Below are 13,900 nucleotides of genomic sequence, written 5' to 3' on the forward strand. Positions count from 1 at the left end.
GGTCTAGACTTATCGACTGATTATACAATTGCATCCAACTGGTCAACCGGTTGGTATTTGTAGCGCTTCAAAAATACAACGTGTTTAAATTTTGTTATTCTAAAACACAACAAGATGAAATGAATTTATTAGGTTTTTAAATATTCTAACCAGTGTTATTTAACTCAACATGGCTTGATTGGTTAATCAGATGACCCGCTGATTCAGGACTTGGTTCAGACCATGTTTCATATTGAATCTAATTAGAAAGTGACTTGATTAATCAACTTGCAAACCGGTTTACCTCATTAAAATTCAAGTAATATCTAGTTTGATTTTAAAAAAGAAATCCTAAACGATGATGTTTCAACTTTTTTTAAAAATAAAATAATATAGCTATGGTTTGGCACTCAATTAATAATAAGAAAATAACATCTTATATTAGGGAATTGAGAGGGTTAAAAAACATAAAATATATGAGTTTTCTAAATTTGAAATTAAAAGGTAGTAACTTCCTTTCTATCATTAAATCTATTGTTGTAATTTAATAATTGATATTTTTAATTCGTATCCTGCCTTCTCATTTTCTTGCATGTGATATACATTACATTTAAATGCTACAATTCGTTTTCATTGAGGAATAATCTCACCATCTCTTCCTCCTCTCCCATCCAAACATATTGTTGATATCCAATATTTTGATTAATCCTCCACATCTGCATATAAAAGGTTTTATCTATGCTTGTTGCCTTCCCATTATATATATATATAAAAAAATCCCTAGCTTCATCGTTATATCCACATCTCATGTTGGTGGGAATTAAATAAATTAAAAAGTGAAATATTCATAAATTATTTAGGACATGTTTGGAAGTATGATAGAAGTTACTTTTTAAAGTTTTTTTTGTTTAAAAATATATCAAAATAATATTTTTTAAAAAAATAATATTTTTGATATTAGTACATCAAAACAATAAAAAAAACAAAAACAAAATTAATTTGAAGCTAAAAAAAATAAAATTAAAAACACAGTTGGACCGCAATACTAAACAGGACCTTAGTTTTAATATTAATAGTATATTTTTGATAAGATTGGAAAAGATGTAGTTGGTCTCCATATGTAAATACTAGGGCAACATAGAAAAAATGTAAATTATAATAATTTTTTAAGGTATTAAATAATTATTTATTGAGTACACTTAAAAAAAAACAAGACTTTGATTTAAAAAAATCCTTCTATATTTAGGAGAATATTACCTAAAATCATCAAAATTTTCAATTTCAACATCATATTCATCCCGATCAAAAAACATATTTCACCTACTCATGCATCTGAAACAGGTTCTCAAGATTAGTCATAGATCATTGATCACTATTCTCAAGATTTTCTAGGCTCTTCATACCTACTAACTAACAGGTTAATTTTGCAATTTATCTTCGGATGTCTTCATACCTACATGTCTTTTTAATTTTGCAATATGCCTTTATATGTCTTTAGTCGCTAGTTTATGAGCTTCTCTTCCTCAAAAAGAAACCTTCTCCTCCCCTCTTACAAACATGTCTTTTTCTATCTTTTTCAATTGTGGTTATTCTAGCATATAATAAACAAATAACCACTAAGATTAATGAGCTTTTGATACTATCTGACACAAATGAAAATAATACAAGAAAGATAGCAAGTACAAGAACACATAACTATTTTGAAAAAAAGATCAAACAGAAATCCTAATTCAAAACTTTATTGCTGAATATTTTATGTTTAGATAGCATGTTTCTATACGAGATTTGTAACTCTTTACATAAATTAAAAAAAAAACTAACCTAAACAAACTAGAAAACCTAAAAATAAAGGAAACACGACAAAATTTTTGAACAAACTAGGAAAAATAAGATTATTAAGCATAGTATTTAATTTTCTAAACTAGATAGGAAAACATAAAAATAACTAAGAAAACAAATAATTTTTCCTAAAAACCCTCTCATGTCTTTCTAAGTTGGGAAGAACTCGTCCTCGAGCCTAAATTGTTCATGTCTTGATCTCGTGGATGTCCAACCAAGAAATTTCAACCCTTTACATACTTAGTCTTTCCATTAGAAATATCATACTTATCAACAACATGCTCAATCTCCCTAACAATAAAATCACTCTTAGTATTAAGATAAGATTTGAAAATCTGTTTCACAACTTTTATTTGAAATGAAATAGCATCAACTTTGATCCTATAAATCCTAAGATTCTCTCGAAGCACACGTGAGGCACATCCGTTATAATATGCTTCATACAAAATTACCTCTAAAATCACATATAATTTTATTCCTTTTTCATGGACATCTTAAACAAAAAAAGTTGCATCTAAATGTTCTTCTTTAGCATCATCCTCATCAAATTCTAGTGGTTGACTCCAGTCCACAAAAGAATTAGAATAATAAAAACTTTTAGTTTTTAATATCATATTCATCCGAATCAAGAAGCTGTTTTCTCTGCACTTGCTTCTAAAACGAGTTCTTAAAATTAATCATGGATCTATGATTACTTTTCTCATGATTCATTGAGCTTCTCACTTGCACCAACTAATGAGTTAATTTTATATTATGTCTTCACATAACTTTTATCATAAATTCTTGAACACTTCTTTTTAATTCTGTAATTTTTTAATGTCTTCTATCATAGTTCCTGAATGTCTCTTTCTCGAGAAGGAACCTCCTTATCTTCTCCTACATGAGCACATCTTGTTCTGTTACCTCTTTCAACCATGTTTATTTAAGCACCCAACAAGTAACTAACCACCATTCTAATACCAACTAACACAGATAAAAACAACACAAGAAATACAACAAGTACAAGTATACATAATTATGCTAAAAAGAGAATCACACAAAAACTCCAATTTAATATTTTATTATCGAATATTTTCTGTTCAAGTAGTCTACATTTTTAAAAAAATTATAACTTTTTAAATAAAATCCAAAAACTAACTTAAACAAAATAGAAAACTTGAAAGCAAAGAAAATAATAAAAATTATAAACAAACTAGGAAAATAAAATTATTAAATATAATATTTAATTTTGTAAACTAGATAATTGATTGCATGGTTCATATGGATCGTGTATTTCAAAGAATCCAAAAGTCAAGAATCTGTTTTATTTTTTAAAATTGACAATAATTTGTTTCATTTTGAAAACCTATGAAAACCACCTTTTCTGGCTTTTTGATAGTTTTCAAAACTTTTCTCCAATATTTTAAACGAAAAAAAATAAACTTTTACCTTTTTTTAGACGAACAAGTTTTCACATCTTGCTTTCGAGAATTTGAAAGGAAAAAAAACCCTACCAAACAACGCCTTACTATTTTTTAGAAGCATCATTCTCAAATTCCTCTAATTTCCAGCATATCTCTCATCCGAATTTTTTTTATTTTTCTTATAATTTCGATCATATAGATATAGTTATGCAGCTAAATTACATCCACAAGTTTTATCACATAACCTACCAAGAATGCAATGAATGCGTTCATGAATGCTCATATAAACACATAATTATGTACAAATAATTACACGTTTGTAGGTTATGATGGGATTATTAAAAACAATTTAATTAGTTCTCCATTCATTCATTAAATTGTCTTTTGTCTTTGGACTTAACTGCGTCCAACAATTATTTTCCCAACTTTAATTTTTTTTGGTAAAAAAATTAATTTTATTTTAAATTTATTATTAACTGAAAAAACATATCAAATTGATCTAAAAATACTAAAAACTGCAATGCAAAACACGCTAATCCGCTCAATAGACAACAAATAATTTTTTTCCCATTAACCCTAAGAGGTGTAGCTCAATTGGACAGACTCTAGGTTTGTTACTCAAAGGTCATCAGTTCGAGTGCCACAAATTTCAGGGCTACTGGAGGCTTACATGGTCATTAATTTCAGGATCTCGAGAGATTAGTCATTAAAATGTATTAAAATAATATCTTTTTAGTATTTTTATATTATTTTGATATCATTAAAATTTATTATTAACCAAAAAAACCCATCCTTTACAATTCTTTTCTTCTCTGTATTTCCACTTCTTTATCAAATCTTTTTGCTCACATTGAAAATATTTATTCTCTTATCATTTCATCAACAAATCAATTTCAAGATTTGAAGTGTGCTAGTCAAAGGCAAGATCTTGAGGTTTCCGTCATTGCCTATTCATCAAATCTCTTTTTTTCGCACCACAAATATTTATTCTTTCATCATTTTGCCAAGAAACTAATTTTAGGGCTTGACGTCTACAAGTAATTAGTTTGGGGTAATTAAATAAATAAATAAATAAATAATACGTTTTACCCTTTCTTATTAATGCATGGTTTTAATTAGCCGTGAAAGAAAATTAAAGCGTTCTTTTTAATTCTTATTATTAAGGATAATTTTCCAATCAAAATCTTTATTGAGGACAGCATGATACCAAATCATAATTTATTACTGATTCAAAATTTAATATTCACAATGGTCAGCTTCATGATTAAAAATTGACCCTGTGAGTTAATTATGGATCGTAGCTGTGTTATTCACAAGTAAACTTGATTAGCAATGATGATTGCATGCATATTAATTAATAATGAATTTTATTTTTTTATTTTTTTATTTTTTTTTAGAGTTTGTTTAAAAGTGGGGTAGAAGTTGTGTTTTAAATTTTTTAATTAAAAATGTATTAAAATAATATTTTTTTTAAAAATTCATTTTTAATATCATTACATTAAAAAAAATGTAAAATACTAAAAATTATTTTTAAATTAAAAAACTAAATTTTAAACAAACAATGTTTTTATTTCACTGCTGCCAAACACCCTTTTAATTCCTACTTGGAAAATAAATTATTGCAATCTAATACGAGCCCTTTCCCTATTTATTTTATATTTAATTCATTTAATTTTATAGTGTAACCAATTCTGGGTCATGTACAGCTTTAATTTAATTTGTATTTTTGCCAAGTTTTTCTTATATTTAGCATTCGAGATTCATTTTCCTTTTATACCAAGATTTATTTGAGAAAGTGACATAAATTATTTTTTAAATATTTTTTTACTTATATATATATATATTAAAGTTTATTTTTAATATTAGCATATTAAAACGATTAAAAACACTAAAAACATTTAATTTAAAGCTAAAAAAATAATTTTAAAAAATTTTAAAAACATAATTATACAGCAATATCAAACAGAATCTAAAATTAATAATTATCATAAAAAAAGTGATCAGTAATTCTGAAAAAAAAGGTAAGCAGTAAACTTGAAGAAATATATTGGTTAAATACCATCAAGAAGCACCTTTTCCAAGCAAGCCATTTAGTAGCATACAATTTTGAGAAAATGCCACCTGGTTTTTTCTTTCCATTTCATCATATTCATACAATATTTTTTTTATTTATGGGAACCCTCATTTATGGAAAAAATATTTATTGAACCAACTCACACAGTCCTTTTTTTAGCATCTCAAATAAGCTAAAATAGTATTTAAAAGGATATTATTTGCATAATTTAGTTTTTCTTTTCTTTTTGTTTGTGATAGGGGAGCAAGTACCAGTCGATCAATAAAATAAAAACAAATACAGGAAATTAATGATATTAATACTCATTTAAATTCAAATAACTATATAATTAGAAATTAAAAAGTGCACAATATCATCACCCAAATATATAAAAAACAGGTGAAATTCATAATAATATAATTGTTTAACCAAATTAAAAAGTTATCTCGGTGTAAGACTCGAGTTATGAAGCGAGTGAATTAACCTAGTTAATAAAAAAGTATTATTTTTTTTTTTAAAATTAACTAGTGAAATTCAACAAAAAAGTATAAAGTAAAAAGTATAATTACTCCTTTTTCTCATTACAAATAAAATAATAAATCAAGATTTGATTTATTATTTTCAAACCACACCACACCGCAACACGACCGCTTGTTACCTACCTGTCATAAAGTAAGACTACAAATCCTCTCTTAGATCCAAAATGTTAGTGACTCTCTTCACTTCAAGATCTGGAAGTAGCAAAAAGGAGTGGAAATAACAAATCTTTTGGGAAGTTTAAACTGTGGCACCGTCCCGCTCACACAGCCATCACCCTCTCCTTATAATATCACCAACTCAACGACGCAAAGCCTCACTCTCTTTAAAAAAAAAAAGAAGCTCTCTCACTCTCTCTTTACAGAGAGAGCTCTCTAGAGACCATCACTTCACTAGTAGGTCTTCTTGGAGCTTCCAAGCACGCTGTAAGCTCGCTTCTCCTTCTCCTCTCCCTTTGTTTTTTTTTCTTTATTATTTTTTTTGAGCTCTAGACACCATCGGTGATTGATTTTTACTTGTGGCACGTCGCTGTTGGATCGATAAGAGCTAATATTTTTTTTCTCCGAAATGACAAGTCGTTCCGTTTTTGCTTCTATAGATCTGCGAAGCAGACTCTAATTTTCAGCACTTTCGCGTTTTGTTTTTCGATTTTTCTTATTCAGCGTCGTTTCTAATTCTGTTTTGAAACTTTGTGGATTTATAAAGCGCATTGTCTTTTTTTTTTGTCTGTGTGTGCTCCGCGTTTGCGATTTTTGAGCCAGGAATTTGTGTTTAGAGGAGAAGATGATTTGAGGTTTGAAGCATTTGATGATGAAATGGATTAGTAATTTAGCAGGATTAGGGTTTTTGTTTCCTATTTTTTAAGTAATTTGGTTTTAATATCTGCCTTTTGTGCTGTTAATGCTCAGATCTTTTAATTAACGTTAGATCTTAGCTCGATATTTTGAAATGTGTCTGTTTAGTTACTGTCAAAATGCATGAATAAGAAAATTTCTTATTTATTCGGTTCTTACAGCTACAAAATAGAGGTTAAAACCGTAGCAAAACTTTTTACTCCTTCCTGTTCATAAGATAGTGAAAGGTAACTTTTAGGAGATGATATTAATTTGTTTTTTGAATTCGCGTTCTGAATAAGCTTTAGAGTAATGCTATTCATGCTGAAATATTCATCTCGTGTCAGTTTCCTCGATAATATCAGTCGTTTCACAGTCGGTGTCTTTTATCAGTTGAATCCGACCTATGAAATGGTTAATATTATTGAGGAAACTAATTCGGGATGGATATTTCGAGATGAATAACATAGGATGAGTTCAAAGATGGGTTTTACCCGAATATTAATTATTGTATCGGTGTGAAAATTCTCAATGTGTAACAGTACAGAGACATGGATTTCTTTATCACTACATTGCAAAATTTTTGAGAAAGAATAAAGGAGTGTGACTTGAAAGAGCTTTTTGTTTGAGTTTAGTTGCCTGAAACTAGGTCTGAGGCGGTTCTTTCTTAATTTATCTAGAAGCAGTTTGGGGGGGGGGGGTTCTTTTTTGGTTTATCAAAGTTGGCTTTTATAAGTAGATATTTCTATACAAGAACTTTTTTCAACTCGAAAAGAAACTATTTACTGGTTGCACAGTGAGGTTTGCAACAGTAATATTTCCTGTGGACAACGCATCCAAGCCTGAATGTACAATCTGTATAATCTCAAATAAGCATGAACTTGTTCCATACTTGGTGTCTCTGGATATTTCAGTAACCCGGTTGAGCTGGAAGTGATTTGCAAGTGGCCCTGTTCTATGAACATGAGCATTTACAAGTTCCGCAAGTTTTTTGTTAATAGCTCAAATTATAGTAGATCAACCTGTTTATATTTCATTCTCTTGCATTTACTACAGTGTTGTGTACGCTTGTTTTTTTGTGATGTTGAAGCTTAGTTTTTTTTTAGAAAAAGATTTTTATAACTGGCTATTAAATCTGGTTCCCTCTGCTATATTTCTTATGTTTGACTTAATATATGGCCTTGCAGCATTATGAAAAAATTGGTGTTATGTTGACCACTGTGCTCTCTTTTATTTTTTATCTGCTTTGGAATTGCTTCTTTTTCCTGATATCTAACATAGAACTGGTATTGAGATTTCAGGTTCAATGAATAGCATTTCAGTTTAAATCATGCATTGCCCTTCCTCGAGGCAAGCAAAGATGAATAAAGAAAATGCAACTGCTGCCAAACATGAAGAGCCCACTACTCGAATTACACGGGCACGTGCTAAAGCTTCGGGGACTTCAGTAGGATTATTTCCTGCCTCAAAACCCTCCTTTAAACAGGATCAGAAGCATCCTCTTGGAGCAAAGACCAAAAGAGCAGCATCAGATGAGAACAAATCTTGTTCAACCTCAGTTGCTGGTCTTAAGCATAAGAGAAGGGCAGTGCTTAAAGATGTGACCAACGTTCTTTGTGAGAATTCTCATCTGAACTGCAACATTGCAACAAAACAACATGTATGCAATTTTCTTGCTTGTATCTCAATCTTCAAAATTTGTAATTATAGCATAAATTACTTTATATTGACATTTGTCTCGGGGATTTACTTTTATCTACATTTACCAGTAGTTATTCACTAGTTGCAACTTTTTTTTTCTTCGAAACTCACTAAATGAGAGATTATTGACAGACTAGCAAACAAGCTAGAAAATGTCCTCGAAATAAGAATGCAGAGGTGGCTGCTCATATCTCTATGGAAATTTCACCGGCTCAGGAGGATGTAAAAGAAAAGTTAGCTGAAGAGCTGTCAAAAATAAGAATGGGGGAAGCACAAGATTTTACTTCACCAGCAAAGTTAGAAGAAAAAAAACAAAGCGATTGTCATGGCACAAGAGAAGGTGGTGTAGCAGATCCAAGGCTTCTAGTACCTCTTTCCACAAAAACTCCAGGAGTTGAAAGGCCTCTAAAGAAAGGTCCGTGCTATATCATGATTCGGGTGTAAGCATTGTCCTCAATCATGTACCAAATAAAATCTAACCAGTTCTATGGCATTGATGGTTTAATTAACAAATGAGGGACTTGAGCATTTTGATTTCATTAATATGGATCTGAATTTATTTTTCAGATGCAATTATTGATGTTTAAAGGTGACTGAATAGCTTGAATTTGCATAAATAAAACCACCCGTTATTCATGAAGAACTTCTCTGACATTTCCGTACTAATACTTAGTAGACTACCTATGATTACAGATTTTTTGTTGAATTTGTGCAGAAGAAAGTGAAATTTCTGAGAAACTGGATGCCTCAGTTGGCGTGAGCGTAGTGGATATTGATTCAAACATAAAAGACCTTCAGCTCTGCAGCTTGTATGCCCCTGATATATTTAACAATATACGTGCTAAGGAGGTTTGTGCCGCAACCTCTAGAACCTTTTGCAATCATTTATCATCCCCTTTTAAATCCATAATCTGCTATCTCACATCTCAATCATTGTTGTTATTGTCATTTGATCATCCTAAAGTGAGATTAAAGCTGTTTTTTTCATGAATGAAAACTATCATTGCTATTGACTACAATTTGGCATAATTTGATATAGAATGATTCTTGCAAAATTATTATCCAATGCTAGTGTTCTCTATTTTGGTATTAGGCAACATGAAGGTGTTTCTTTCTTTTATTAGAGGTACTTAATAACAAATAACTATTGCATTACTCGAGTTTTTAAACGAGAAATTAACTTTAGCTGGGGCTTAACTTAAGAACGGCAAAATTAGTAACTTGCACTTTCCTTGGTATCATTACCATATTTAGTGCTAACTTTTTTGTATCTCTTGTACCTCAGCTCGACCAAAGGCCTTCGATTGATTACATGGAGAAGTTGCAGCATGATATTAGTCCTAGCATGCGAGGAATTCTGATCGACTGGCTTGTGGAGGTTAGTGCAGTCAGTTATATAGATATAATGGCAGGAGCTGCCTCAGGCATATGTCTCAAGCAAGTTCAACATACTTTTTCAAAAGTTATTGAAAAGAAATGCCTCATTCTATCTCTTGAAAAGAAATGCCACCATTCCTAGAAAGTGTAACTATATTAAATTCCAATCATTCTCTTCTACCAAAATGGATTGCTTTTTTATTTTTATTTTTTTAACTCTGTTAATTTGGATGGTATCTTGTTAATTTTGATGGTGTTACTTTGCCTTAACAATTTTCCCTTCAATCAATAAAGCAGATCTTAATCTTTGCCTAGAAGATCACCAGTTGCCTTTTTCACTCATTGTTTAAGTTTCCATGTAGTTCATCAACTCCTGCAGCAATCATAAATCAAAACAACATGGTTTGATGATTTACTTTTTTTTTCTTTCTCCACGTTTACCATCTCTATTCAGTCGGTTGTTTCCAAACTTGATGTTTTTTTTCCTAAGAAAGTATAGGACCAAAGACTAAAAAGTTGAATAGGGGATACTGGCTTGTTGTGGGAGAACACCTGAAGTTTTCTCATTTAGGATCTGTTTCTCCATGAACACCTTAAGTATTTTTCGGCTTCCATATTCATATGCTATGTGTATTCATTTTGCATTTTTTGTTGTTGGACATAGAGCTCCTAAACAATTACGACAACTTGATCTGTTCAGCTTTTAAACATAAACAGAATCCTGATCTTGAGAATCGAACAAAAGTTGAAACTTTAGTATCCCAGTTACTGGGATTTTTAAGAACACTTCGATGCTTTAGGAATATTTAGGACCTTTTTATTTCAATCAGATGTTGAAAGGGTATGAGATTGATAATCTGTTTGCACTCTTTCAGGTTTCTGAAGAATATACGTTGGTTCCAGATACACTTTACCTCACTGTCAATCTCATTGATCGATTCCTCTCACAGAACTATATTGAAAAACAAAGACTCCAACTGCTTGGTGTTACTTGCATGTTGATTGCCTCGTAAGTTTAATGATTGTTTGGTATTTAGATAAGATATGCTGGTTTTCAAGAAATGTTAGGCTCAAATTATGAGTAGAACAAGTCTTTATGGTTGAAAGAGTGATGATAGATGCTAGATAGCGACTTAATCCTTGAAGCTTAAATAATTAAATTCACATATTATGCTCACATAATTCATTAGATTTTTATTCTGACAATTGGGCTCGAATTATGAGTAGAACAAGTCTTTATGATTGCAAGAATGATGATGGACAATCCTTGAAGCTTAAATAAGTAAATTCACATATTATGCCACGTAATTCATTATGGTTTTGATTTTATTCTTGCTAACATTCGATAAAATGCTACTTGGCTGCTATATGATGATGCTATATTTGATGCATTAGATATGCTCTCCATCTCCCTTTATTCATATGAGCATATTTGCACATTGCAAGGAAGGAATTACACCGTTTTGTTTTCTTTGCATGCTCATCACATGTTTCTTAACACAGAATATAAACCAAGGTTTATGTATTAGAAACACCTTGAATGTATTTGGCAGTGTGGATAGAATTGCATGTCATGTATATTTTTCCACATTAGTCGTTGACATTATGCACTTCTTTTCATTTATGATGGCAGTAAGTATGAAGAAATTTGTGCGCCAAGAGTGGAAGAGTTTTGCTTCATCACTGACAATACTTACACAAGAGGAGAGGTATGCCCTAGGAATCTTGGCAGCTTTATGTATTAGGCTTCATATTTTTTATGCTTCATCATTCACCTGAACTTGCTGACCTCACCCAAAAACTGAGGTAACAGTTATTTTCTTCATTACTGTAAAGTTAGACATTTTCTTAGAAAAAAAATCATATTGGTGGCTAAATATAAACTACAAGATGGGGTCAGTTATTTAATTCACCTAAAATTTTTCATATTCATGGGAAATTTTGTTTATACTTGACTTGAATTCTTCGTATCATTATGGAAGTTATTGATAATTTCCTCCAAAAGCACTTGCCACAAAATTAACCACAACGTGTGCGGTGCAAATATTACTGTTTGAGATCTTTCTATAAGCCAATTTGTGTCTCCATTCTAATTCTGGAGGCTTTACTTAGCATAAGGTGTGCGTTGCATTCTTAAAACTTTGCTGGATTCTCCCTTGAAATAGTATCTCACTTGATGTGCTGATATACAAGGCTTCTAACACGATACTATGGCAGGTTCTGAAAATGGAGAGTCAAGTCCTGAATTTCTTGCACTTTCATTTATCAGTTCCCACCACGAAATCATTTCTGAGGTGTAATGTTGAACATCTTTTACCTATATGTTGCTGGTATGATGCCATCAATACTGAAGTTACTCTTCTTTTCTATCCCAATTTTTGTTTCTCAGGAGATTCATTCAAGCAGCACAAGCTTCCTGCAAGGTATTTTAGGATGTTGGCAATTTTCGGTTACATATTTTCTTGGAATTTAACTAAGCAGGAACTTATCTGATCAGAGACCTGTAATTGCTTTAATACAGGTCCCTTGTGTCGAGCTGGAGTTCTTGGCAAATTATCTAGCAGAGTTGACTCTTGTTGAGTACAACTTCCTAAAGTTATTACCTTCCCTCATAGCCGCATCTGTTGTTTTTCTTGCCCGATGGACACTCAATCAATCAGACCACCCATGGGTCTGCTCTTTTCTGCCTCCTTTTTGTTTGATTTGTGTATTATTCTATTTTTTTCTTTTCTTTTCATTCATTATAGAAATATCTGAAGAGGATGCTTCTGTGCACTCATTTCAGAACTCAACTCTAGAGCACTACACTAGTTACACAGCATCAGAACTGAAAACTACAGTGCTTGCCCTGGAAGATTTGCAGCTGAACACTGATGGTTGTTGCCTAAATGCTATACGGGACAAATATAGACAACAGAAGGTAAAGAACTCGTACTATTTGGAGAGGTTTTCTTCTTTCAATCTGTTTTAGCTGGACAGTGTGTTCATGCTATCTAATTTGCATAACAATACCTCGGAGATATTGTTGCTAGTCCTTTGAATTCTCACCAGCATATGAACCAAATCAAACTATGAGCTTTACTGTTTCAAATTACACAAGGCTCCTGGTTGTTTCTCTGTACAGTGGCAATTTTAATGATTGATAGACTGTATGCAAGCTTCTGGGCTTCACATTTCCCTTTTATGTCATTCTCACAAATGGTTGTCGTTGTGGCAGTTCAAATCCGTAGCAGCTTTGACCTCCGTACAACGAGTTTCATCGCTTTTCTGAGGACGAAGGAAAACGGGTCCTGCATTAACAAGCAAACCGCTCCCTCTGAGGGTGATATCGACTCTAATCATAGAATTTAATTCAACTAAAAACTTGCATTTTTTGTTGCTTAACTTCTGTCTATCATTGTTGTAACATCTAATCTTGTTCTGGTGCCTCCAGACCACAGTCAAATGTAATCAGTGATCAGTAGCGTAACACACTCGAGGAGGTAATTTATATGCCTTTAGCGGAATAATTTCAGAACTTCCCAGTCTACAAGAAGTTTTAACCGTGGCTAGGTTATTCGGCAAGTTGCTAATTTAGCAGTGAGAATTGTAGTTATCCGGACATTATCTTTGTATTTAAACCTTGTGAATCATAGCGGAAAAAAGAAAAAAGAAATGATAAAATTTTCTTTCTGGAGTATCTGTTGTAGCATGATTATTCCTGATTTTAAGTCATGGTAAAACCTGAGGAAAACTTTTGGGTTCCGGAAGACAAGACCGCTTTGATCTTAGAAAGCGGTGCTGTCTTTTTTGAATACCGATGTCGATATGTTCTAGTAAAGGGTGATGACACGTTGGTGGGAGGTAACAGAGAAGTCGTAATGCAAGTCATTGGTTTATTTAAAGCGAGCTTGAAAATGGTGCAGCACGAGTGTTTTATTTAAATGCTGTTTTTATATTTTAAAATTTTTTAAGATTATCGTGTCAAAACTATTTAAAATATATAAAAAAATTAATTTTTAATAAAAAAATTGATTTTTTTAAAAATACAGATTAGCTCGCACTATTAAAGATGTTTTTTAACAGATTTTAATGCCTCTAACACTATTTAGCTCTTTTGCATTGTTCTCCCATTCCTCCACGAAAAAAAAAAGTTACAAAAATCAACTTGGGGTAGGCTAGCCTGGGTGGTAGAATGG

At 31.5% G+C, this 13,900-nt stretch overlaps 1 protein-coding gene across 2 annotated transcripts; it reads left to right on the forward strand.

Moving 5' to 3' along the window:
- Positions 1 to 6,039: 6,039 nt before the first annotated feature.
- Positions 6,040 to 13,401, forward strand: LOC133673966 (cyclin-A2-2-like). 2 transcript variants are annotated; one of them, XR_009835098.1, is made up of 13 exons: positions 6,040 to 6,236; positions 7,946 to 8,304; positions 8,478 to 8,760; positions 9,061 to 9,194; positions 9,631 to 9,723; positions 10,598 to 10,731; positions 11,356 to 11,431; positions 11,940 to 12,016; positions 12,112 to 12,145; positions 12,244 to 12,393; positions 12,508 to 12,642; positions 12,940 to 13,044; positions 13,156 to 13,401. XR_009835098.1 is itself a non-coding variant. In XM_062094917.1 (12 exons), exons 2-12 carry the CDS (start codon positions 7,975 to 7,977, stop codon positions 12,991 to 12,993), a joined length of 1,500 nt encoding a protein of 499 aa, XP_061950901.1. In that variant the 5' UTR covers positions 6,041 to 6,236; positions 7,946 to 7,974; the 3' UTR covers positions 12,994 to 13,401. The 2 variants fall into 2 exon arrangements, 1 of the variants encoding a protein (XP_061950901.1); XM_062094917.1 differs by having other exon boundaries at positions 6,041 to 6,236; positions 12,940 to 13,401.
- Positions 13,402 to 13,900: the final 499 nt, after the last annotated feature.

Source organism: Populus nigra, chromosome 15 (genome assembly GCF_951802175.1).
Source record: "Populus nigra chromosome 15, ddPopNigr1.1, whole genome shotgun sequence".
In the NCBI taxonomy this organism is placed as follows: domain Eukaryota; kingdom Viridiplantae; phylum Streptophyta; class Magnoliopsida; order Malpighiales; family Salicaceae; genus Populus; species Populus nigra.